General features: G+C 43.4%; 1 protein-coding gene across 3 annotated transcripts in view; it reads right to left on the bottom strand.

Annotated features, from left to right (window-relative positions):
• Positions 1-26,385, bottom strand: part of LOC143150471 (glutamate receptor ionotropic, kainate 2) — a 181,933-nt gene that overhangs the window by 107,725 nt on the left and 47,823 nt on the right. For all 3 annotated transcript variants that reach the window (XM_076318749.1, XM_076318751.1, XM_076318750.1), the window contains exon 3: positions 20,596-20,757. In XM_076318749.1, the coding sequence (XP_076174864.1) occupies positions 20,596-20,757 (162 nt within the window). The remainder of the gene's footprint in view (positions 1-20,595; positions 20,758-26,385) is intronic.

Raw genomic sequence — 26,385 nt, 5'->3', positions numbered from 1 at the left:
ATGCAATATTGAACACCGCGTTCTTTCTTTCTCTCCCCGCAATGATTTCGAAACGTTCGACGATTATCGGATCGCTCGACAAAACGATCAAACGTTTGTTCACCTCGCGAAGAGGTGCTCGTGCACGTTACGAGCGTGTTCGAAAGGCAAACTTTGCGACTCCTGTTCCAAACGACCGGAAACGCGTCACGGAAATCAATCGAACGCGAACAAGTCCAAGTTTTCGTTTACGCAAAGAAACCAACGGCGGTGTGAACGAGTCGCTCGTTGAAACAGGACGATTAATTCACGATTTAACGAAGTAATCGTACTTGGAAATTCACGGACGGGGGTTGAGACGGAAAGAAGCAAAATGGCGCGGTATTTCGAATCGCAGCGCCGCTTTCCATTTACCACTTTGGTCCCGTGTTCTTCTGTTTCGTTTATTTTTTAATATCCGGCCCATTAACGTGTCCTTTGAACCGACGATTTCGCCCCGGGCCGAGTGGAAATGACAGAGAAGGGCCGGTGAGGTGAAACGGAGAGTCGAAGATAAAGATAAACGAAGAACGATACGAGTGGAATAATGGCCGCGATAAGACCAAGGAAACCGTGGGTTTCGAAATAAATACGAAAGCTCCGGTCCGGGGATCCCAATCGGGAATAATAAAAATGTATTCCGAGTGAAAGAGATACAGCCAACCGGATCGCGAGGTTGTTAATGTTCGTAATAATGGAGGGGAACGATGCTCGGAAATTATCGATAAATATGGATCTACGATGAGTATTGTTACTAGAGAGTAACGGTCTGTTCACATTTCGACGAATCAAGAGTTACGAAATTATTTTAGGAATATTGGAGCAAACGACGAAATAATGGTTTTTGTTGTTTTTTATTAAATAATGTGTCATCTTTGGTAGTGATGTGTTTACTCTTCGACGAATCAAAAATTGAGAAATAATTTTAGGAGTATTAATTTAGGAGTAATTTAGGAGCATCGGTAGTGTTATCGTGGTTGTAAATGGACAAAATAATGGTGAATATTATTCTTTAAACGATCTGTCTTCGATTTATACTTATTTGGTAATTTTTCTGCTTCGTATGTTCCCTACTGGTCAAATTTTTACTGGAACGCTCTACAGAATATTCCAGTGGAATGTACGAAATCTGCTCGACGACCATCTTAACCCAGTTAAGGTTGACGTACTTCCAGAAGTCCTTCTACCATAAAGTCTCTTAATATATTGTTCTGTTTTTGTTACAGGAGCATTAAGCTCCTTTTTTCCAAAAGGAAGGGACATTCCAGAGATCCTGTTCATGTTGCACAATCGAAACTTTGGTTGTGTATAACATTCCTAACAAAGGTAAAAGAAAATTAGTCTCGTTTGGATCGAATAAGAAGAAAAAAACATAGTATATTTTCAAAATTTGGTTTATCATTTTCATTCATCTATTTCCAAACTTTGCTCAATAATTTCGATCCAACGTACTTCCCAAGATCAGAGTTGAAAAAATTCTACACATTCCCTTGCTTTCGTTCCTTCGGCTAATTAATTATTAATCACCATCGACTATAACATTCGCACGAGAATATTCTCCTTTCGAATAGAAAAATATTTCAATAAGAAATCGATTTCAATTCGATCGACCCTCAAACGTCTCTTTACTGTACTCCAACCGATCAGAATTTTCAAATCAAAATTTAATTCGAACAACGAACAACGAACATTTTCCACCGCACAGTTATTCGAAGCTTTTATCCACGTAACGCGAAATACAATTTCGTTTGATAATTCACACTGTACTCTTCACTGAGAAAATAACGGGACAAGTGTTCTTCGTCTTTCGTTCGTTGTGCGAAATTTTTATCCAAACAAGTGCGTACGCGTCCCGTCGGGTCGTGGCCGGGTAAAAAATGGTGGGTAATTAAAAAGAAACTTTCAAGTTTCGAGGTACATTTGCCCGGTACGAACCGCGAACCGTTTCTTCCATAAACATTTCGTATCGTACGTTCCGTATTACCGCGGCGAGTAAAACACACAGTCCCGTAACTTCATTGGCCGGAGCGCGTGGTGGGGGGTGAAGGGGCGTGGGGAAAGAAAAACGACGCGGAACGACAGAGCGAGGAAATGTAAGCTCATTTGCCCGTAAAGAGCATATTTACCGAGACCAGTCTTTCGTGAAATGTGCCATGGCTGAAACACTTTCGCGGGAAGCTAACTTATAACGTATTAAGGGAGTGAGCCGGGACGGGACGGGAGGGGGCGGGACGGGGGGCAGGGGGCGGCACCCTACGTGAAAACGTATTCGCGCAAAGCGAGAGACAGAATTACGCGACTCGAGGTAAAAATGGTACACCTAGTCTGGCTCGAGATTTAAAAAGGCTTTTAATATTGATGTCGCCCTACTCTCCAGCACCCATCCCCCACCCCCTCTGCTCGTCGCTGTATCTCGTGGAAACTTTCACGAAGTAGCCCTAATTACGAATTCTTTCGTTAAATACGGATTTCCCCTTTTGAAAACGAATTTTTACGACGTGGACCAACGTAACTCCGTGCCGTTGGAAGCTCCACAATTTGTCTTGGTTCTTTCACGAGTATTCAACGATGGATGCCTCGCCTAAAAGGGGAACCCCGTTTCATTTATCCCGAGGGCCAGCGATGCTCCCGTTTCACGCGTAACACGCGCGTGCACGTTTTATTTGTGAAACGTTCGACCGTCGACGGCCCGTGGAAATTAATTTCTCGCGTTCAACGTCGGCTGATTGTATAAATTTGAAAAAAGGCAGAGGAAAAGAGACAGGTGCAGAGAGAGAGTACAGTATACAAGCTCGTCGTTCCGAGCTCTCGAAAATGGATCGACCGATCGTGTATAAATTGCAAGGGCGGCGCGAAGGACAGGGTGTCTTCGGAGACTACGATCCGAACGGACTTTAATTAAACTTTTTAATTAAATCTCCAGCTTGCGTTCGATGTTCCATTGTCGCGTCAACGTAGTTCCCGGTTACTTCGAACGTTCGGTGTCTCTCCTGGCTACGGGGACAGTTTCAAACGATTACGATCGGAAACCGAGTCGTATAAAGGGATTTTGACGCGATACTCCTGACGATTGCCAAGCATCGAAGTCTCCCACTTTGGTGTGTTAGGCGAGTGAACGGTCGAGGTATCGAGTCGTTTGTTTATCGAATTGCGCGAATGTATCGTCTTTCCGGAGCGAAAGGTCGCTCGATTGGACCGAGAATTCGCAAAATTGCGTACTCGAGAGCGGAAAAGTTTAAACGTGTTTTCTCTCTTCATTTTGCAGCGATGACTCGATTTCGAAGATTTGGGTTGATTAAAAAAAAAAAAAAAAAAAATACAGCGCGTTTACAGTACGTGCGATTTCGGACGGAAACTCTGAAACGGTTTTGGAAACTTTGCTTTCGGAGATTGAAAATAAAATCCGTTTCGATGGAAAACGATGCTTTGTTTTGTGCACCATTTTGTTAATTTTGTTTCGATCTCCTTTTTCATAGATTCTAGAATAATTCTCTTCGAGGAAATTTCGATGTTATTTTCAACCAGAGCACGAATCGATATTTTCTCTTTATCGTCGTACGAGATGAGACATTTGATTTTTTTAAACCTAAAAATGATAGCATAAAACTTATGCATAAAGAAAAGTAATCTCGAAAACTTCGCGTTAAGAAAGGTAATGCAACAAATTAAGCGTCATTTCCTAGAAAATTGTCCATTGAAAATGATTTTACTCCCTACAATATTAAATAACGTTATCCGAGAAATTGAACTAGTCCCCAGGTTACGAAATGAAATTAAACCGATCGAGTTAATATTATCCTTAATACGTATACACACAACGAAAACAAAGTTTTCTCACCCTTCGGGATAGAAGTAAACATCGCGCGAAAGGAGAAGTCTCGATTGGAATTAATTTCGAAGGAGGACTTTATTTCGTCGCAACTCGACCGTCCCCGAGTCTCAATTATCGTTCGATCGTCGAGAGTTTCTCGTTCTCGGTGATAATCGCTCGCTTACCGCGAGTTGCTTTTCAATTTTTCCCAGCTCGATGGTTTATCCAGTTCGTCGATTAATTTATCTCCGCTAATTAACCCGAAGGAGCAAAGACCAATGGGATAAGCTTCCGCTGAATTTACCGTTAAACGTTGGCGTTGGTAATTACATCATCGACGACAGACTCGAGCCAGAATCGCTGGAGGAGAGAAACGGAGCTGCATGGGGGAGGTCAGGGGTAGCAATTAAGTGCGAGCTGGCATCGATCTCGCCAGTCACCAAGGATTGGCCCGCCACGGTTTCGGTTGAAACGCTCCGACAGGAAAAATCCAATTTCTCGGTTCTGCGGCCGGACCAATAAATTCGTGATCCAACGCCACATGGGACCGAGGACTCGTGTACCGGAAGTGCGACGCACCTGTAACGAAGCCGCAGCCTGAGCCGTTAATTCCCCAAGACAGTTTGAAAGGTACACTCGAGAGGGACGTTTCGAGAGGATGACGATCGAAACCCCCTAATCCACCTACCCGAAAGGTGGTATCTTCTTGATTGGTTTTGAGACTTCGGTGTTACCCACCTGAGAAGGAAAAACAGTTCTCGCATACTAACCACTAGGAACGGAACGTTTCTGCGAGGAAATTGAATTTCTGTAAACGAACACGCTCCGTTTCGCGAATACACCGATGGTGATGGTTATCTCGTTAGAATTAACTACGAACTGGCTCGTATATTCGACCAACTGACCATGTCAAAAGGGAGAATGCGTTTTTGAACGCACGTATGTACATATGTCTGTCAACGCGATTGGGTTTAAACGGTTCGATGGGTATCGACGAAACTCTCTGATTCGTTTTTATATTTTTATTCGAGGGCTCGATTCAATTTTCAGAACAATAGGTAACGATGGCTGGTCAAGGGAGATCTTGTTGTTACCAATAGTTCTTTTTATACGTGTTTTAAATCAATTTTGAAGGGTACTAAAGTTTCCCTCTTTGTCGAGTATCTCTTTTAGAAATGCATCATCTTTGCTCCTTAAAAATGGAATTCACAAGTTGCATCAATTTTCCACTCTCTGGTAAAGGAAATCGAGAGCATTCATCGCACACTGAAAGTGTATTCTCTTCGTTGAAAAATACCCTCATCGTTAATTTCACTCTTACTACTGAACTTCTGTAATATCTGATCAATGGGACATCGTTTCCTTCTTTCTAACTACGGTGTCGTTAAATTCCAAGTGTCAAATTCGTCAAGATTTTCCGACACGAGTTCCCTGTCTGTCGAAAACACACCTCATTGAAAAAATGATCCTCTTCCTTCGAACATTAAAAACTACACCCTAGAGTGAATGAAATTCTACGTAAAAGGAATTACGTAAATCTTTCTCCTCGATTCGAGACGAAGCTTCTACCTCTCGAACAAAGAGAAACTTGAATCGTAGCGATCATTGTATACTTAAACCACCCTCTTTGCTACGAATCGCTCCTCGGTTTCGAATACACGACCAATGAGGGGACATTAATTCCTCCCTTTCGACGGGAGTCTCGTTAAATTCGCGGTGGATTTCGAAAACAAGCTTCTCTTCTGTCAAGGACACCCACTTCCCTGGAACAGAACCAGCCTCCTTCCCTCGTCAGGATCGATGCTTTCGAATACATTCGCGAACAGTAACAACACTAGGAGCAAAAAGTAACGATGGAAGCCAGCCAGCCAGCCAGCTGAATCCGAATTTGTTTACGAGAGGGATCGCGTCGGCAAACTTTCCGCGCGGTGTTCAGCGCCAATGGAAGGAGATGTTAATCTTCTTAGTGGTCTCTGTTTCTCCCTTCGAGCGATTCGTCGACCTATCGAACTTCCCCGTGAAAACGGAGAAAGGGAGGAGAACCACCACCGTGTCTCCCCATCGGAGACGAAGGTCGTGCACTTAACCCTTGGCATACCAAAGTGGGATGATCGACGTTCTTCCCTACAGGGGGTCCTCGAAAGGCCCTGTAACTTTTATCACAGTATTTTTGGGCTAAGATCGGTGTTATTAATCGTGACAGAATTTATCAAGTTGCCACTCTGTTTCAACGTGACCCGAGCATTTGTCGCTTACAATTTGGAAAGATACTTTCAAAAACACCATTTTTATTGTTATACTTATTATTATTCTAGTATCTTCGTGTCTAAGTTCTGTATTATTAATCGCGAGGAATTGTTAAAATCTATTTCAAATATTTGTAATTTACAGATTAGAACGGTTCACTGTTATCGTTCTATACTCTGTTTCGATGTTCTTTGGCAAGAGGGGGCTTTAGAGACACTTTCAGTGTTATATTAGTTATTATTGTAGTGTTTTTGCATCGAGATCGATACTATTAATCGCGACGAACCTATTAAGACCTATTTGCATGTTTCGGGCGGCTAGACCCGTTTGCGGGAAAACGCGCGCGGTCGACGCGGAAAGTTTCGGATACGTTGGCTGCTGGCCATCGGTTATCGTCCTCGTTTTCGTGCCAATGTCGACGCTGGTCCCTGGAATCGATACGCGAACGTCGCCGAGAGCTACGAGAGGCGTTGTAAATTCCTGGACGTTTCCGGGACCGGTTTCTTTTTCGTCCTGGGAATCTTTTATCGTTGTTGCATCGATTGTTAGGCTTCTGACCGAACCTCGTACAGCGATAAATCCGAACGACCGATCAAAAGAAACGGAGGATAAAAAAGATGTCGATTGTGCAATCGACAATCGATAAAAATCCATTTTGAATTAAAAAAAAAAAATTGTACAATGTTTATTTGGGAGCAGACTCACGTGTGAAGTTTTTATGGATACAGGGGGTTCTGCTTGAACTTTTTGCATAATTATATTTTTAACTATCGAATGCTTGGAAAAATGTTTGTAGTATACTTACTTCGTTTTGTGAGGAAGATATCACGGTGGTCAAGAATCTCTAGGTGCAGTCAAGATTTCATGGGGAGATTCTTCTTTCCTTCTTTTAAAGAAACTGTTCTCATTTATCCAAGTAGTGTATTCTAATCTATCAATTTATGATACTTTGCTCTTTTTTTAAGGTCATTTATTGAAGCTTGAAACTCGTAATAGTTGCAGAAAATTGGGGAATACAAAAGATGTGATATCTTTGATACGAGTGTTAAAGATTTAGGATCCTTTGACGAGTATAGAAGATTTAGAATCCATGGATAAGTGGAGAAGACTTGCGATCTTTCGACGAGTGTGGAAAATTTAGAATCTTTTGCGAAGAGAATGATTTTTAACTCCGAACTCCCTATCTATTGTGTTACACGCGTAAACTGGATTACAGTTTTAATTCACGTACGCTTCAAATAACACTTCTCTTGGAATTCATAATTATTTCCTGCTCGTAAAGTGGATCCATGGAATCGGTGCCAAGAAATTCTTTGAGGAGGCGAAGGACGCGAAATACGCCGGCGAGGAGAAGCGTCCTGAGACGTTTGCCAAAGAAAAACAGCTAAAAAGCTCAAGAAGATGCATTCGTGGTACGTTTCTGTCTCGAGGATTGTCACAATACAGCTGACACAATTATGAATCTGCAATTTTTGCGAAATGGAACACTCGAGAGACCTTTGGACCGGGTCCTTGGAATTAATTAATTATCCATGTTTCATCCGCATTGAAGGCTGGTTCTAAGGACACATGGACGCTAGATTCATCCTCGATGAATTTAGCTACAGGGTTAGCGACCATTGTCCAACGGTACAATTGGAAATTATTTTTCTTACGAATCGAAGGGTCGATTGGACAGTCGAATCTTCCCGAAGCGATCACCAGTATGAAATATATATTTGTGGAAAATAATCTAATCTTACCAAAAGAATTTACCTACGTAACAATTTCTTAGATCCACTAATTATTTTTCCAGAAGGACACAGCTGGAAATTGTTGAACAATTTCTAGCTGGAGAAATGAGTACTACGACCAAAGGTAACCTAATTTTTGCTCGGCCACGGACCCACAATCGTCCGACCCAATAAAATTCGCAATTCGTTCCGGAGATCAACTTCCAGCTCAGAGTACCAGCGTGCAAAGCTAGGGACATCGAGTAAACTCTCTGTTCATCCGAGTGTAACCCGTGTCTAACCTGAATCGAAGCCAGAACCTCTCGAAATCCTTCACTATCAATATTTCTCGTAACATAGAGTATCGTCGAATCCTCTCGAGAAACGAGTCTCCTCTTAAGATTGTCAAAACACTAACCAAGCCAAAGGATTCTCATCCATACCTAAAGAAGAGTATCTTCCGATCATATTTGTGGCTAGAGTCCAAAGAATGAATCGAATTCGGGGATGAAGCTCCGCGAACAAAAGCTTCCATTCTCTATCTCGTTACCACTGTCTTTTGAACCGTCCTGTAGAGCGTCCATTTTGAAAACCAGCGACTGTTGGACGGTACCATATCCGCCTTTTCGAAGCGCCAGGTGACCGGTACTAAGAATGTCGAGATAACTAGACCCGGCAAGGTTCAGATAGTGACAGACAGGCTTCACCGTGGCTTAAACAGTACACACGGATCTGTTAAGAGGTTAAGAAGGTATGCTGTTCACCGAGTACCTCTCGAGGCTCCGGTTGGATGGACAGGGTGCTTAGTGTCCATTTCCCAGATCCAGAGGTCGGAGTAGGATTGCCATGACAGTTTGTACCACGAGCTAGAGTTTTGGGAGTCACGTGAATTGTGGTTTAATATCTCACTGGTCTATAGAGGTGATAGAGGTTTAGGAAGGATTTGCACCGATCAACGTTGACACCTAGGACCTGCAACCTCTAGTATATCGTCTTCTGAACGGTTGCAAAAGAAGTGATGCCTTCTAGGTTCTGGAAGGATCATGATTCCCCCATTTCTTTGAGTCTGTGACACGTTCTTTTTAGAGAAGGAAGTAAAAGACCTCGATGCACAGAACTTCCAATCCCTATTGTACTACATTCTACTACAGGATCTGCAATCTCTAGTATACTGTCTTCTAAACACTTGCAAGAAATGCCCTCCAGGCTCCTGGAAGGATCTCGATCCTCCTTTTTCGGGGCCTATAACACGCTCTTTTTAGGGAAGTAAAAGACCTTCTGGATGCACGAACTTCCAATCCCTACAGCACTATATTTCGAACTTGTACGAAGTAACGCCCTCTTGGCTTTTATACAGTCTGGGTGGATCGTGTCCCCCCTTCCCTTGCACCTGAAGCTTTTCGGGGGAAGGAAGTAAACTACATTCTGGATGCACAGAACTTGCAATCCCTATTGCACTGTATTCCGAACTGGTACGAACGAAGTACCGCCCTCTTGGGATTTTTTACACTCTGGGAGGATCGTGTAACCTTTCCCCTTGTCTTTACGGCGCTTTTCTTAGAAGGTAACGATACATTGTTTCGGTGGCGATGTATGACCTGTTTCTCAGTGTGGATACACAGAACTTCCAATCCCTACTGCACCATTGTACGTTCTGAACCGTTACTGGCAAAGTATCGCCCTCTTGGGTTGCCCTACACTCTGGAAAGATCATACACAACTTCCCTTGGGCTTATAATACCCTTTTCCTAGGGACAGGAGTAACCGATATCCTGGTAACTCCGAGACTTAGAATTTCTCCACGTTGAACATTTTTATGATTTTACGGTGATAATTGGTTAAATATTTCCCTCATTGAAGTGTCTATCGCGTGGACCGCTATTGCTAGCCAAGTATCATCTCCTTGGGATTTTCCATCTTGGGTTATCTACTCTGGAAACGTCAATATTTGGGTCTTCTCCAAAGCCCCTTTATCTTTCGTTAACCGACTCGCTCTCTTAATTAACAAACTCTTAATTAACAATTTCTCACGAGCCAAATGTCTCTAGGCCACCACCTCGGTATATTATACTCTAAAAAGATCATTCCCCCTTCTGTCGCGTTTACGATACACCCTACCCACATACCAGAGTAGCAGATGTTTAGGTGACTACGAATGACTACTTCCCGCTACGATTACCCGACTTTGTACACATTTCAAATTTTAACGATCGTGTCATCTCAACGATCCCTGTGGCTTCTAACCGGCTCGAGCTACTTACAAATTCCACCCTTCAAGCGACATCAGTTAAACACAGAGCAAATGTCCCTAACCCAAACCTTCCCAGTTGCGTTCTCTCTCGACCAATCTTCCCGAGTCTCGTTCGTCCACCCTCTTTCGCGTTCCCTCGATAACAAAACCGATAAGAAAATTGTCGTCGAGGCGCGAGAAGCGGCTGTAATTGCCTCGAGATTGTATCTTTCGTCGCTGTCAGTTGCTCCTTTCGTTAAACGTGGACGAAATTCCGCGACGACGTTACAAAGCGTTTGCTCGTTAAAATTTCCAAAGTGCACTCGCGATTCCTCTTCGTAACGCGCACGAGCCCGCGGCTCGCTCGCTCGTTAATTGCCAATAATCGCGAATCGACGCTTCAGCGAACCCATGGACTCGACGTTATTTCGCTTCAATTATTCGCTCGAGTGGAAACATTACGGTTACACCCCTCGGCCATCGAGAGTCATATTTTAATGGGAGAATTCACGGGAACGATCCTCGATCAAGGAGTCGAGAATCATGGGAAACCGTTGAAACAAGCTATGCGTTTTGTCCGGACGGATGCTTCTTGAGAGCGTTGTTAAGCTTTCTCGATAAAGATCATGCGTGACATCGGATAACACGACACAAGAGAAACAGTTTTCATTTGCAAGTAGAATAGCTACCAGCGTGGTTGTCACAGACGGTATCGCGGAACTTGGAGATTGGTAAACTTTCGTAGCGCGGTCACGATTTCCACGAGGTCTATTTCTGGAGTAATTCAACGCGTGCGAGAACTAGCTACTTATTTTCTACGGTTCCTTCTGGAGATATCGACACCGGTAATGGAATACGTTTTTTCTACTTTCGTCCCGGGTTCAACACTTTCAAATCGGGAAACGAGCAATTTTACGTCAGGGTATTTACGAACTGTTGGTAGTACGCTATGGATGATTATTATGGAAGATTAATGGGAAATTTTGTAGTCGAAGAAGCACTGTTTAATTTGTTTATCGGATGGTTCTTGGTTTCGCTTTTATACGATTAATGTAAATGATGATGTGCTCTATCTGAGGTTACTATTGAGAAGAAAATTCTGACAATGCATCTACTGTGAAGTATAAATAAAGGATTTTTTATTTTAATAATTCCTCCCACTAGTACAATACAAACTATATAAATTCGCAATATCCTTTCACGTAAAAAAGCCTACCGATGACAAATTAACGGAATCGTATTTTGTTCTATTTTTCTCAGTTTTGTAAATTCGAGAAATATTTTTTCACATAGAAAACGACACCGATACCAAATTAATCAGATATTATTTCGTTACATTTTTAATAATTCTGTAACATTATTCAAAATTTCTCTCTCGAAGACCTCCATCCTTGAACGAAACATACGAAAGAAATAATTCAATTACATAAATCCCTATTACGCTTCGTTAAAAAGATTCTTCTCTACAGATCTTTCCGTGTCCCTTCACGCGAACCTGAATCACGATGAAACGATTCTGTCCGACCAATTCACCGACGGTTGTTATTTTATCGCGCCACACATCTTTCCAGGTCGATCGGGTCCTGTCTCTGACGCTGATTGGCATCCTTAGAAAAGCAGTGAAACGCTCGGGCCAGGTAGCGGACAGGATGTTCATTTCTCAGCGCACGAAGCACTGTGAAATACTGGAAACAGATAACAAAGACACTCGGGGTGTCTCTGGATTGGGACAACGCGTATCCTTTCGCAGAGGTGTCCAGTCGTTGTTGGCTGTTCCTTTCAACTCCCTTAACGAGGTGGCGAGTACCGGTTTGTCCTTTGATGTCGGTAATTCACTGTCTGGCCCCCCTCGAGGACTAGTCAGCTTCGTTCAATCAGATTAATTGTGCGTTAAATCTCTTCGTCCGCCCCATGGAATCAATATTACACCGTCTGAGAATCCACCCACTCTCTCCCCGGGTCTGGACCGTTTTTCAGCCCACTCTGTCAACGTCTGAGTGCCGAAGTGCATCGATTATTCGCTCAATTGCCCGGTACTTAACGAAAAATTGATCGACCCTGAATATACGACGCTAAATCGATGCTAAAGTATCGAGTCGTCGATAACGAAAGAAAAGAAACAATTAGTGATTCTTTCTCGTCGCGGATTCAATTTACGTACACGTGATATTCTCATCGATTAAACCACCTACAGTGGCAGATTACTCGTTGAGCAGAAAAGGTATACAAGCCCACTTGGGAAATTGACCATTTAATATTTTCATCGATCAGACACCTCGTGTCGAGAGTAAATATTCGAACAGAAAAATACACTATCCCAAACGTTGAGTACACCTGTCGAGTACGAAATCGAATACGATACGCGAGCTATTTTTATCACACAAAACTTTCTCTACGAATCTTCGTACATTCGATATTTTCATCGATCAGACACCTCGTGTCGAGAGTAAATATTCGAACCGAAGAATACACTATCCCAAACGTTGAGTACATCTGTCGAGTACGAAATCGAATACGATACGCGAGCTATTTTTATCACACGAAACTTTCTCTACGAATCTTCGTACATTCGATATTTTCATCGATCAGACACCTCGTAAACCCACCACACTTGCGAATAAACATCCCAATAGAAGAATACACCGCCTCGAACGTTAAACGCGCATTCCGAGTGTAGCACCAAGTCAATTACGACGAATATTCAGCCGACCTGCTCTCGCTATCTTTATTACACCGAATTCGCCCATGAATTCATCCCCTTCTTCGACAAAAGACCCTGCACATACCCCGTGAATACGCATATTGGTGTGGAATCGCTAGAAAAGGAACGTCTGTTTCGTTTCCGGCGATATTGCTTTCGTACCTGCTTCGCGAGTTTGCCATTCTTCCCTTTCGCCCTTTTCCATCGCCCTCCCCTCCAGACCCGTTTCTCTGCGCGCTCGCGAACAGAATCGACTCGTGGAAAAAACGAGCTCGGTACGTCGAGAGCAAATCGGAGAGAAATTCGTAAAAACACCGATAAAGCGGCTTACGAGGGCCGCGACCTCCGACTACGCCGGAAGTAGGTACGTTTTGATAAGGAAGGGTGGCGGGCAACGTCTACGGGAGTCACGACCCTGAATCGAGCGGAATGCCTCGAATGGAGCCCGGTATCAAAGGATGAACTCGCGCAGGAGTATGTTAGAATGCTCCCGGAGCGGAGTGGAGCGTATCACCAACTCCGGAGCTCAAGTTCCTTCCGAAATCGGTAATGGAAGAAGCGCCGAAAGAAGCGCATTGCTACCAGCGAGATCAGATTGCACTGATTGAATGGATAATACGAGATGCACGGGAGTAACCGATGCCACGAGGGACATTAGGCTCATTCTAAGGGAGAAAGTGCATCGAAAACGTGGAATGAAATTTTTTCAACGGAGACTTCCTTTTCGAGAGGATTTCCATTTGGAAAGTTCACGCGCGATCGAATACCAATCGATCGTCAGTGATTCTTTTTACAGGTTGGTGTGTTCAAGTGTACATTGGTCATTTTTCGTCGATCTTGAGGTCTTCCAACCGGTTAGAATTATTTGGAACGAATAATACTGTACTTTTTCTCAGTAGAGATCCGTGTACGACGTCAATAGAAATTTTCTTCGGATTGGTAAAATTTGTTGCTCTCTTCTGTATTAAAAAGAGGAGATTTGAAGATTGACTTTACGCACGGATGTAACGGAGAGACAAGGAGTCATCGACGCAATAGAGTCACGGGTAATTTCACGAAGAAGCCTGCTCCGCACGGGGATGAAAATATTTTCCCCGGGTAATATTATTTTCATGATAATGCGACCGTGACTGCGAGGAGACGGAGGAAACGAAGGAAATTCGGTGTAAACCGACCTAGAACGCTGGAACATCGCCTTCGTTGCGGCTAGACGGGTATTTGTCGAGCGAGAAATCTTTTCCCACGGAGGAGGGAAGACGAAAGGGGAGTTTTTCGCTGCCCGCGGGGGCAGTGTCCGGCTTGTAAGCTCGGTAAGAAAACAAACGTCCGCGAGAAAAGCGAACGATACTGTGTACGATTGTCCTTTTGTTTCCAGACGTTCGCGTTTCGGTGAAAGGACGACACTTGACGCAACACGACGAAACGAAAAGCTTTTCTTCGACAATCTCTGCCTTTCACTGTGACCAAAAATCGAATTACGGTCACGGAAACAACCGAAGAGAGAAATCGTCGACAAACGAAATTTAAAGCGTTCGTTACGGTCTCGACAAGGCGATTATTTCAGGTTCACTCGAACAGCAGTTCTTTTATTCTTTGGGTAGTTTTTGGTACAACCTCTTTGTGGCTACTCCAAACACTCTTGATGCTTTCGACAATAGGGCAGAGTCTCTATTAGAGAGAGTAATTCTTGTTTAGTAGAATTCTTAGGTTCGTGTAACGAATTATTGCGAGACGTTGTATCGAAATGGCAGTCGGTTGAATTACGAGATTGAGTTTTGGATACGTTTATTGATAGACTCAGGTGACCTTCGAATGTCCTCGAGTATCAAAATAACACTCTAGTGATTTTTGGAACCGTGAATTTTCATCAATAGATTCAGGTAACCTCTAAATGTCCTCGAGTGTCAAAATCACACTCGATTGATTCTTGTATGAATTTTATCGATACTCTCAAGTGACCTTCGAACGTCCTCGAGTATCAAAATAACACCCCACTGATATTCTGAACCTTGAATCTTCAACAATAGATTCAGGTAACCTCTAAATGTCCTCGAGTGTCAAAATCACACTCGATTGATTTTTCTATAAATTTTATCGACACGCTCAAGTGACCTTCAAACGTCCTCGAGTATCAAAATAACACCCCACTGATATTTCGAAACGTCAATCTTCACCAATAAACTCAGGTAACCTCTAAATGTCCTCAAGTGTCAAAATCACACTCGATTGATTTTTCTATAAATTTTATCGACACGCTCAGGTGACCTTCGAATGTCCTCAAGTATCAAAATGACAATCCACTGATTTTTTGAGCTGTGAATTTTCACCAATAGATTTACGTAACCTCTAAATGTCCTCGAGTGTCAAAATCACTCTCGATTGATTTTTCTATGAATTTTATCCAATCCATAATAGATAAATAACACTCCACTGATATTTTTAACCGTGAATCTTCACCAATAGACTCAGGTAACCTCTAAATATCCTCGAGTGTAAAAATCACGCAGGAACCGATCTCGACGATTCTTTCACCGGAAGAGTGACACGCCAGGTGCATCAAACTGCAAGAAACGAAAGTTTGACGTTTCTTCTAGTGAACATTGAACACACCGTACCGAGATCGCAACCCATTTCGGCGCGTAGACACCCTTAGCCGCGGAGCTGTTCGAACAGACACCGTATTACGCGAAAATTTGGGCCGCTGGTGTTCACCGAAACACTATGCCGAGAATTACGGAGCAGAATGGCGGCGGCGTTAGCACGATTCTCGGCGCGATAGGACCGCAGATGCTGCCCCGAGCGAAGCTTAAATCGCGAAAAGAGCAGCGGCTGCACGAACGTCGTTGACCCGACTCTGAAATACGATCACCGGATACGGTCGGCTTAATCTCTGCACGAAACCTTTGAGTTTCGCCGTAGGCTCTATTATTCGCAGATTTCGCGGTAGCGGTTTCGAGCCACGAGACACTGATCCACGAGAGGGCGACGGGACCAGAAAAGTCGTTGAATTCGGACCCACAGGTTAATAGTTAGAGACGAAACATCGAACATTTTCAATCGTTTGAAAATTTACCGGAAACCTCTCCCAGAATTTTTTTTCGAAGATTATTCAATTGTTAACGGTGTTTCGATAACAACGATTGAAATAGTAATTACATTGTCGAGTTGATTCGTCCATGTTATAATTTGAAAGATGTGTACGTATTTTGGTAGAAATAGGTGTACGTTCACTGTAGATAGTTTTATTGTCGAGGTGAATGGTGATGGTTGTATAATAAATATTCCAATAATTTTCCAATTTTCGAGTAATAGTAACTTTGTGATAATTAAAAGATAGAGGAGTAATTATTTGGTAAATTCAATTTTTGAAAGAGAAAGAATTAGGAAGTATTCGTTGTCAGATCCTTTCGAACCGAACAGATCGACGATTCGTGTCTTAGATAAGTTTCAGATCCCTGTCAGAGTTTTAAAATTGATTGCGAACCGAAATTTAAATTAATTATTTAAAATGGCTCACGATCGAGTCCGGCCCTCTCACACCTGGCGAGAACATGTACACCCTCGCAACCGAGAAAGCTCCGTGAGGAAGATCGAAGATCGAGAACCGTGGAGGCACGAAGAACCTTTATTCCTGCAAAGGCATCGAGAATGGAGCCTCAAGTGGTGCTCTCGAACACGTGACACGACGTGACGTTGTACAGAGTCCCGATTTCTTCTTGCAGGTTCGCAGAGCAAGAGTTGCATACGTTCTTCGCACATTTCGCACAATGCAACCACCCCCATCCCCAACCCCCCATCGATTCGACGCGCTTCAGTCCAACGAAATACGAAATCTTCTTGCAGAGAGGGGACAAGTAAATACTTCTCGCAAGAGGGCCACCGGTTTACAACATAGTTTGGTATATAGATGGTAACGGAACGAGGATGGTCCCTGGAAACACAAATGCAGATCCTCGAAATCTTCTTACAAGAGAGAAGTAAATACTTCCGGCAAATGGACCACTAGTTTCGAATATTAGTGCACAGACTGTGACAAGAACGAGTAGGGAGGGAACTGCGGGTGAAATTTTTCGAAAGATTGGGATACTGATTAATTATTCACTGCTTCGTCGATTCTAGGATTTCTCGCACCAGCATGCAACAGTCATATAATAATTTTCTTTTCTCGAGAATATCGATCTTCCTTTAAAAAGGTGATTCTATATTTAACAATCTTTAGATAAATTTCTCCCCTGTATAAAGTTTCTCAGTTACCTCTACACGGTTCAAAAGTTCAACAATTGAGCGTGACGAGGTGAAAGGGATTTTAGATCATTTTTAACAATCGTTAGAAAAATTTCTTCTCTCTATATAACGTTCATACTACCCTCTACCTAAACATACAAGTGAATGCCCCGTGAAAAAACACAAACCCCTACTTTAAACAATACTACATTTAAGAATCTTTAGAAAAATCCTCCCTTTCAAGTAGCCATCCTACTACCCTCTTCACGTGACAATTTGACGATTCAATATCAAAGAATCTTTAAAAAAATTACACAAAAAAATACAAACTTTCGACTACCATTCGCATCGCTAAACTCTTCGGTTTATTTTGCAAACCGACGCATTATCAGTGCACGAAAGTACACTCTGAATATACTAGGTTGTTCAATAAGTATTACCCAACGACAAAATTTATCGAACTCTCTATTATAATTAATTATTACACGGTGGATCACCGTACCCTCGAAACTGTCATTCGCACCCTCTCTGTTTCTCCGCTAAATAAACACCATTGAGTTCTCCTCCTCCGTTTCGCGGATGCTATCATTGTGTAGGTTCGCATCGAACTATCCTAATCTCATCGCGACTCGATTTCACATTGGTTGTACCAGGTTGATCCGACTGTTTAAAATTCTCAACGCGGTACAAGGTACTCGGTTTTCTAAATACGCTCGGCGAATCGAGCCCTCGAATCCCTGTCCCGCGGTATCGGGGCTGCCCCTGGTTACCGTTTACCCAGCACGTATGCATATAACCGTATAAAGCATGAAAAAAAAAAAAAAGAAAAAACAACCGTAGGGTCGGTGGTGAACGGGAGGAGGGATGCAGATAACGCTTTATGCGAAACGAACGGTCCGGCCAGGTTCATCTCGGTCACGAGTGTCGCGCATTTGCATGCATACGGCCGCGTGCACGTAGTTACGCGCGAACACCGACATGGAGGAACGAAGAGGGGGGGTTTGGACCTGGAACATTCGGTTGTTCTCGACGATCATCGCGAGCGTTTCGCGAAACGGTGTCCCGAGGGGTTTAGAGGCGCCCCGAAAATCGTTTAAAGAACCAGGGGAACGATAGAGGCTCGTAACGCGGTGGTGGGGGACCCTGGCGAATGGAAAACGATCGTGGGTGGGGGGAATCTGGGAACAATAACTCCGGAGACAACGATTTACGGATACTTTTTCACGCGAAGTGGACTCAACCCCTGTATTATCGAGCACACGGTGCTCCTTGAGAGTTCAGAGGTGAGGTTTCACCTTCTTTTTGCACACGAGGGATCACTTCACCTTCGTGGAACGACGCGTGGGTCTTTTCGGACCCGGAGAGATTTTTTTAGGATCACATCGATAGTACAGTTTTACTTTGGAAACGAAAAATGTACGATGAAGTAACGGAATCTTTTTTTGGAATATTTGTCCCGGAAAGGTTAAGTTTGGGGTTTGTTGAAAGGTTAAGTTTGGGACGCGTGGGTCTTTCAGGACCCGGAGCGATTTTCCCTCTATTATACAGTTGGTATAACTTTCTTCGGAAATTAAGAAGAGTTTCATGAAATGATGGAATTTTTCTTTGCAATATTTCTCCGGATAAGGTCAAGTTTCGGGTCTGTTTTGACCCAGAGTCTCTGCCAAAGTCGATTAAATCATTGAGGTTGCGAACCAGGGAGGGAGAGGAAACGATAGAGGCTCGTAACGCGAGGGAGGAGGATCCTGGCGAATGGAAAGCGACGACGGGAGAGGGGAAGGGGAATTTAGGAACAATAACTTCCGAGGCAAGGGTTCGCGGGGATTTTTGGCGCGAAACAGGCTTAACCCTTGTATTATTGGAGTTAACTGTGCTTCCCGAGAGTTTGGAGCTTGGAAAATCGGAGGATCGAACTTCCTCCCCCGACGAAAGGGATGTGGAAGGTTTTTTTGTTTTTCGATGCAAGGGATCTTTGAAACGCGACAGTGACTTCTATCGGGAAATAAAAATTGGGAAAAATACAGTATAAGTAAGAAGAAAACGCTATAAAAAAATTGAAATACAAAGAACACTCGTTAAGTGCATTAGATCAAAGATAATTTGAGAGGGTTGTGGAAACAGTTTTAATTATTTTAGGTGCTTAGGTTCTTTCGAAAGCAATGGTAATTTTTATCGTAAAATTGGGGATAGATACAGTGCGAATGAAAAAGGAAAGGACACTGTTGCAATTCGTCAGCACGAATCGAAATTGAACGAAATCTCCTTAGGTGGTCGTTCGCCGGAAAAAGAAGGGTTGTTTCCTCGGCACGTTAGATCAGAGATACCGGTTCTAACGACGTTGTAAAAGAAGCCGTAAAGACACTCCGTGCTGGAAATTCACCGTAGTCACGAAACGGTAGTATAAATAAATGATACTTAACGCGAGGTCGTAAGGTACTTTTCAATTTTCTCACGCGTGACGATGCGTCGGGTTTTGCGAAATTACGACAGTTACGGAGTTGATACGGGACGTCGATGTTCACGCGCGTTGTAAACAATATTACCGGTTAAATTACACCGTTGGACGATGTGCACTTGGCAGTTGACAGAAGGGAGATAATAACGTGCTACTTTAATAACGACACCGCCAACAACCCTTTTATCCTTGCCCGGCTTATATTGCGTCGCCGCGATAAATTTTCCTGAAAGCAGTGACTTGCTCTATGTACCGAAACAATTTCAACGGGAACTGGAATACCTTGTCTCGTTCACCGACACGCTTTTACAGAATTTACACGCTCTTAAGTTCGTGGAATGCATTCGGAAAAAAAAAGGAAACATCGACGATCGATGACGGATTTTAATATTCGCGAGAAAAAAGATAGAAATAGAATTTTCTCCAAGGCTGTGTCGAGCATACCGAAAGGAAATTAATTTTCCGCGAACAAATTAATGGAAACGGTTGTGTACAATTTTTTCCCTGCAAATTGATTCTGGTTGAATCGAATTTCAATCACACGTAGTTCAGGGTTTGTTAAATTATAATGTGAATTTTTAATTATTTCGGTGGAAATCCTTTGTAATTTTTGTTTTTCTGTTTCGGAATTTCGGTTTAGGTTACTTTTAAATTCATAACGAGTATCAGAATTAGATACAGTGTCGAAGGTGGCCTATATTTATCGAGAGTACAATCTTTAAGTATCCATTTATATTCAATTATTTATACGGTTATTCTACACCGTGTATGTTTCAATAGCGTGAAATAGTAATTGAAAAAAAAAAAAAGCACAGCTTATACTAGCACCTGAACAAAATACACACAAAAAATCCCAAACTGCGAAAAGTTTCAAATCGGAGGTAAAACTGCCGTGCAAAAAATCCATAAAAAATATCTACTCGCAAAAGAAAAAAATTCGCAAATGTTTGTTTTCAAAATCGAATCTTGCTATCAATCTCAATTACTTTACAGTTTACATTCTTCTTCCCCCCGCAGAGCAGAACGATTCGAGCAAATCGATTTATTTATTTACTGTTCCGAAAAAGAAAAAAAAAAAAAATAATAATAAAACTCGCTCGTGGAAAATTCGTACTCCATTTGCCGACGTTTCTACGCAGTTTAGGTTATTTCACGCACCCCGTCCTCCCGCTCTAACGATCAGAAAAATATTCTCACCCTTTTTCGACGCGTGGAAGGAGTCATCTTTCGGTACGTATTGTATATCGTACTCCAGCGTCGTTTTCGGCAGGATGAGCCTGTCCTTGTTGATCTTGTACACGGCATACTTGAAGGCCAGCTCCGTACTGCTATCCTTTTGGTCATGAGTGAATATAGCACCTGAAATCAATCGAACGGATCAGACCAGCTGGCCGAGTGGCTCGTCGGATATCGTTTCGCGACGGTTCGCAAAAAATTCCCGTTCAAAATGCACACTTCCGTTAATATACGTCGGAGGGGCAAGGTTGAGGGTGGATGGGTGACTTGCTGACCCTGCTGTTCTATCTGGACGAAGGACAAGTGCTCTCGGACGGGATACTCGAGGAAGCGATCTATCGTTGGTCCTGTTTAACACCAAAATTACCAAAGGGTTCGTTCGAGCCGTTTCGAATATCTTTTTAAAGTTACTCGATTAACGACACACTTTTGCCTAAAATATTTCCGGTGACAATTATTGAAATACCAATTATATTCGTACGTTGATTTATCTTTTCTTCGAAGATACGATTTTGAAATAAATTAGGTAGAAATATCGTGGTTCACGGTCGGTAGTTTCAACGTTAACATTCTCGAGATACACCAGCTGGGTCAACAATGGACACCTGTTCTTTTCATTTCGTGAACAGACGAAACGCAACATCCGTGACGTTGTTTTCCTCGCACGATGTACAGTCGAGGCACTTCATAACGGCCCGACGCCGCTGGATTTGCATTCTGAGAGTTCATCAGTCGCCCGATGGCAGATTCTTCGAGTTCTCTTGCCAGTCGAGAGGCGGAGCAAACTCGTTTACTAATTGCTGATCGATGCTTCCAACCTGAGCGAGGCCGCCGACACGAGGCATGTCAAGGACTCGGTGGTGTACATACACAAATGGTATGCATGTATGTCGCTGGTTGATTGGAATGCCCTGTTTACGAGTTCGTGGCTACGTAAATTCTAGGATACTCGGTATCCGATACGCGTCAAGAGTCTAAAAGAAATATTTATCGCGTCTCAAGAGCGAACGCGTGTCGATCGATCGAGTATTTGGCAAGTTTCGAACTGGTGGACAAATTTCAGCCTTTGTTTCGTACGCAGTGTCGTAGGACGAGTGTATCCTAAAATTGTAGGTGATTCTGTGGAGTGTTGATAAATATTTGTAGGTGAACTTATATGCGTTAATCGATGAAGATTTGTCGAGAAAGGTGAATCAAGGTCAAATTTTTCTCCACAAATTTCAGCCTTCGTTTCGTACGCAGTGTCGTAGGACGAGTGTATCCTAAAATCTTTGGTGATTCTGTGGAGTGTTGATAAATATTTGTAGGTGAACTTATATGCGTTAATCGATGAAGATTTGTCGAGAAAGGATAATCAAGGTCAAATTTTTGTGCACATTTGTATACAGAGTGTTTCACGATGAATATATCTTGAAACCGTGGTGATTTTACGAGGTGTAAACAAACATTTATCGCGTCTCTCGTGGGTCTACGGATCGATGAGGATACGTCGCATGGAAGCTTGGAGATCAAGGTCAAATTTTTGTCTCCATTTATATATAAAGTGTCCTACAATGAATGCAATCCTAATCCGATTGATTCTATGGAGTGTAAGAAAAATATTCATTACATTTCTCACGGGTGAATCTATGTACACGAATCGATGAAGACTGATAAAAAAAAATCTTAAATATCAAACTATCTCTATTCATACATAAGCAAATTCATACGTATCTCTATTTATACAATCCAAAAGTAGCTAATTCTGCGTTAAAAAATTACTCGAAAACGCATCATAAAATTATCATACTAATAACGCGATTCACTAAAATTCAACACAGAGTCGTTATTCGTTCATAATCTCCAAAAGTAATAATTTCTCGTTGGAATGTTTCTCACCTACATACAAGAAGATCGAAACGGGTTAAAAGTACAAACGAGGTTATGAAAATAGAAGAGAGTACGTACTTAAGATGACCATAAAGTAGCTTCGGTCTAGGACGTGGATAGAGCTGATGTATACCGGATTATTTGTTTCGAGTATGACAAGCAGAGTATATAGTACGTAAATGAGTCGTATATAGTCGGTAAATGAGATTGAGGGAACCGGAACGGTGGGGCAAAGAAAGTGTTCCGGACGACTCGAGACAGTCGCTCCAAGGTTCACTCGCACCACTGTTTCCTTTGGAAACATCGATTCGCGTGTTCGCAAATCCGATCGGTCGTCGAGCAAAGGCTCCGAGAAGGGATTCCCCGGAAAATGAAAACAAGATTTCACCGGTATACAATCTCGACAAAGGACGTCAGAGTGGGGGGTGAATTTTATTCCAGCTCCAAAGGAGAGGACACTTGGAGAGGAAGTGGTAGACAATAGCCGTCAGTTTTAAAACGTTCTTCGAAACGAAGTATCGAGGATAGAAGCATAGAATTTTCGTATACCTCGTCGCGGGGAATATTTACGTATTGTGTGGAAAATGAAAGGAAGATTGACCGAGAATTTTAAAGGACTGGGCACAATGGACCGTCATAGTAACTTTAACGAGTATTATACCCCGAACAAGCTTCGATAAGCTGGTTTCGTTTGACCCCCTTCAACAGTGTTGTACACAGAGAACACCAATTAGGATTTCGCTCGAAAACTGCCCGAGGCTGTCCTGGTGTCACGTGTTTGAAAAATTCAGGATACCGTTACCATATATGTATGCATTCGGCGTGGTAATATTTTTACAGGATATTTTCAGTGTACAAAAAAAAAAAAAAACAAAAAACACAAAGCGGCTACGCACGCTCTGCTAAGCGTATAGAATATAAATCATAGCTTTTGGTTTGCTTGTAACTTCTCTTTAGCGCGAGTAACGGTACCGGGAACAATTTAATCCGATTTATGGTTCTCCAGTGATCGAATAGTTATCGGATGGACGATTACACTTACTCGGATAAAAGTATTCTATCTATTCGAGAAACAGTTGCAATAATCTTAAAAAATAAAACTCACGGTTGTTCCTTTCTTTCAGAATATTCGAAACACAGATACCGGTAACGCGAGAAACGTACAGTTCCATTTTGGAGAAAGTGCAATCGCGTTTCGGTGGACACGATTCAAATTTCTGTAGCTTCGTTTCTTCCAATTGTCGACGTAGCCGGAAGTACGGTACGCGGGCGAGAAGATTGCCACCGGAACGATGGGAGCTCGTGTACGTTCAGGGGCAATCTCATCGGAGATTCTGGGGGGCGAGAGGTCTGTATACGTCTCCCAACGCAACATGGCTCCCGAACGAATAGCAGTCCGTCGTAACTCCCGTTTGCAATCTTCTCGCTCGCGTATTGTACAAACAGTTCGAAATACGTGACAAGGTTCGCGTTATCTTCTCCAGCGGGCTATTTGCAATCCCTTGGAACGGTATACATCTTTCCGGTCTCCTACGTGAAGCTATCGAACTCTTCCTCGAGCGAAACAGAGAGACGGGCCGGATCCGGAACCTCTTGTCTGGTACGCGTAATTAATTAACGGAGACGCGGGCATTAATCGGTGGTCGCGAGACGTCACACGGAATCGTTCTTTCGTCGCTGAGAAATCACTCGACGTCTTCCGTTAGCCGAGCGTTATCAATTCCTCGGAGACACCATTCGAAAACATGGTCGCCCGAGGCTACGACAGTGACGTACGAGGGTACCCGGTAATCGTAGCGTCCTCGCTTTCGTCGAGTCCCTCTGTCGTTCGGGGTCCATTCATCGGCGTCACGGTGTTAATTTCCCCACCGATCGCAAACAGCCCCGTGGCATTGGGTCAAAACGCCTAACTAGCACTCCGTTACGTCCACTCGCGCCTCCAGGACGTGTGCACAGCCCCAAAGGCTCCGCGACAACGCGAATCTTTGAACCAATGGACAGAAGTCCTTGGAAAGGGCCAGGCTCGCAATTTCCCGCCAACAGATTCCATTTACGGAACGAACATTCACGCAAGGGGTGGGGCAGTGTCGTCGGTGACCCCTGTCACTAAACGAGGCCATCTTCAGTAACCATTGACGGTAGACCATTGACAGTGGTCCATTGATAGTTTGTCTTTCCTCCCTTTGAAACGTCCAGTCTCTTTGGTCTGCGAAAATAGCTTCGTTTGTGTATCCTTGGGCGAAGAGATCTACGGAATCTCACTCTTTCAATTATTTTTCTTTTTTTTTCTCTCATCGCTCTCACGGTTGGTGTCCTCGTTCTTTTCTCTCTCCGGAGATCCATTGGAAGACGTTCTCGTTTTTCAGTTTCTCTTTGCAGAGCTTGAGCTCCGTTCGGCGTAACAAGGACGGACGCGGAGGAATAGCGTTCGCCAAGTCTAATGGCGGTAATCCCGGCTCAATGATACGCGAAACAAAAATACAAGAGATCCTGTCGGAAACGAAGCCATCTTCGGTAACCCCTAAAGTGTCGCATCGGTGGTCCGTTTACAGGCCGTTCAAACATCGAGTCATCTCGGTCTACGAAAATAGCTCCGTTTGTGTATTCCTGGTAGCAGAGATCTCTGTTGTAATCTCTATTGCAGATCTCCGGAACCTCGCTCTTTCGACTGTTTTTTTTTCTCAACACTCTCACAGTTGTTCTCGTTCTTTTTCTTTCGTTTTACAAAGCGTGAGCTCCGTTTGGCGTTACAAGAAGGTACGAATGAAACGCGTTCACCAAGTCTAATGGCGGTAATCCCAGCTGAATAATACGCGAAACAAAAATCCAAGAAATCCTCTCGAAAACGAAATCATCTTTGGTAACCCTCGAAGTATCACATTGATGATCTGTTTACAATCCCTTCAAACATCGAGTCACCTCGGTCTGCGAAACTATCTCCGTGTTTGTGTATTCCTGGTAGCAGAGATCTCTGTTGTAATCTCTATTGCAGATCTCCGGAACCTCGCTCTTTCGACTATTTTTTCCTCAACTCTATCACAGTCGTTGTCCTCGTTCTTTTTCTTTCCGGAGGTCCATCGGAAGACGTTCTCGTTCTCCATTTTCTTTTCACAGAGCGTGAGCCCCGTTCGGCGCAACAAGGACGAACGAAGGAAACGCGTTTCGCCAAGTCTAATGGCGGTAATCCCAGCTCGACGGTATACGAAACAAAAATCCAACAAATCGACCGGGTAGCCGTAGAAAAAAAGCGCGGAAGAAGTACGCGGCAACGTGAAATCACCCCACGCGCCATTTGCCACCCCATATACCCGGCAACCCTTTAACCACCCCTCGGAGGCAGTTCCTAGGTGGTTGGTTCGGTCGTGGCCATGGTGGATACGGCTAATCCATTTATCGTCGTACAACCAGGTGCTTTTCCACCTCGAACTCTTATTCCACGGCTCGGGTGCCGGGCACGCAACTGTTTCTCGGTTCTTCTGGTACGGTGATAAGCACCCTGCGGGACTCTCGACGAGCGACGTGGACCGCTTCTTCCGGTGGTTTCTTTCCTGCACCGTGAGAAGCATCCCCTTAACGGCCCCGTTTTATCATTCGTCGCTTAAATGGAGAGTAAAGGGAACTACGGGGGAAAAATACGCCCGCTCGGCCGGGTATTTTCAGACGCGAGTTTCCCTCGACGAGAACGATCACCTGGCGAATGTTTGTCGCGATATCGGGAAAATGTGGCGTTACGGGAGGGTGGATCGCGAATCGAAACAGTGGTTATTTTTTTTTTTGTGGTCTTTCTTTTCTTTCAAACGGTAATTTCTTTTTGGTTCCTAATTTTCAATGCGGGATTCGAAGAACGAGTGGAATTCTTTTATTCGGGAATTGACGCGAAGG

The sequence above is a fragment of the Ptiloglossa arizonensis genome, chromosome 8, assembly GCF_051014685.1.
Source record: "Ptiloglossa arizonensis isolate GNS036 chromosome 8, iyPtiAriz1_principal, whole genome shotgun sequence".
NCBI classification, from domain to species: domain Eukaryota; kingdom Metazoa; phylum Arthropoda; class Insecta; order Hymenoptera; family Colletidae; genus Ptiloglossa; species Ptiloglossa arizonensis.
The sequence above is the reverse complement of the archived record's forward strand: the minus strand, read 5'-3'. Positions and strand labels throughout refer to the sequence as shown.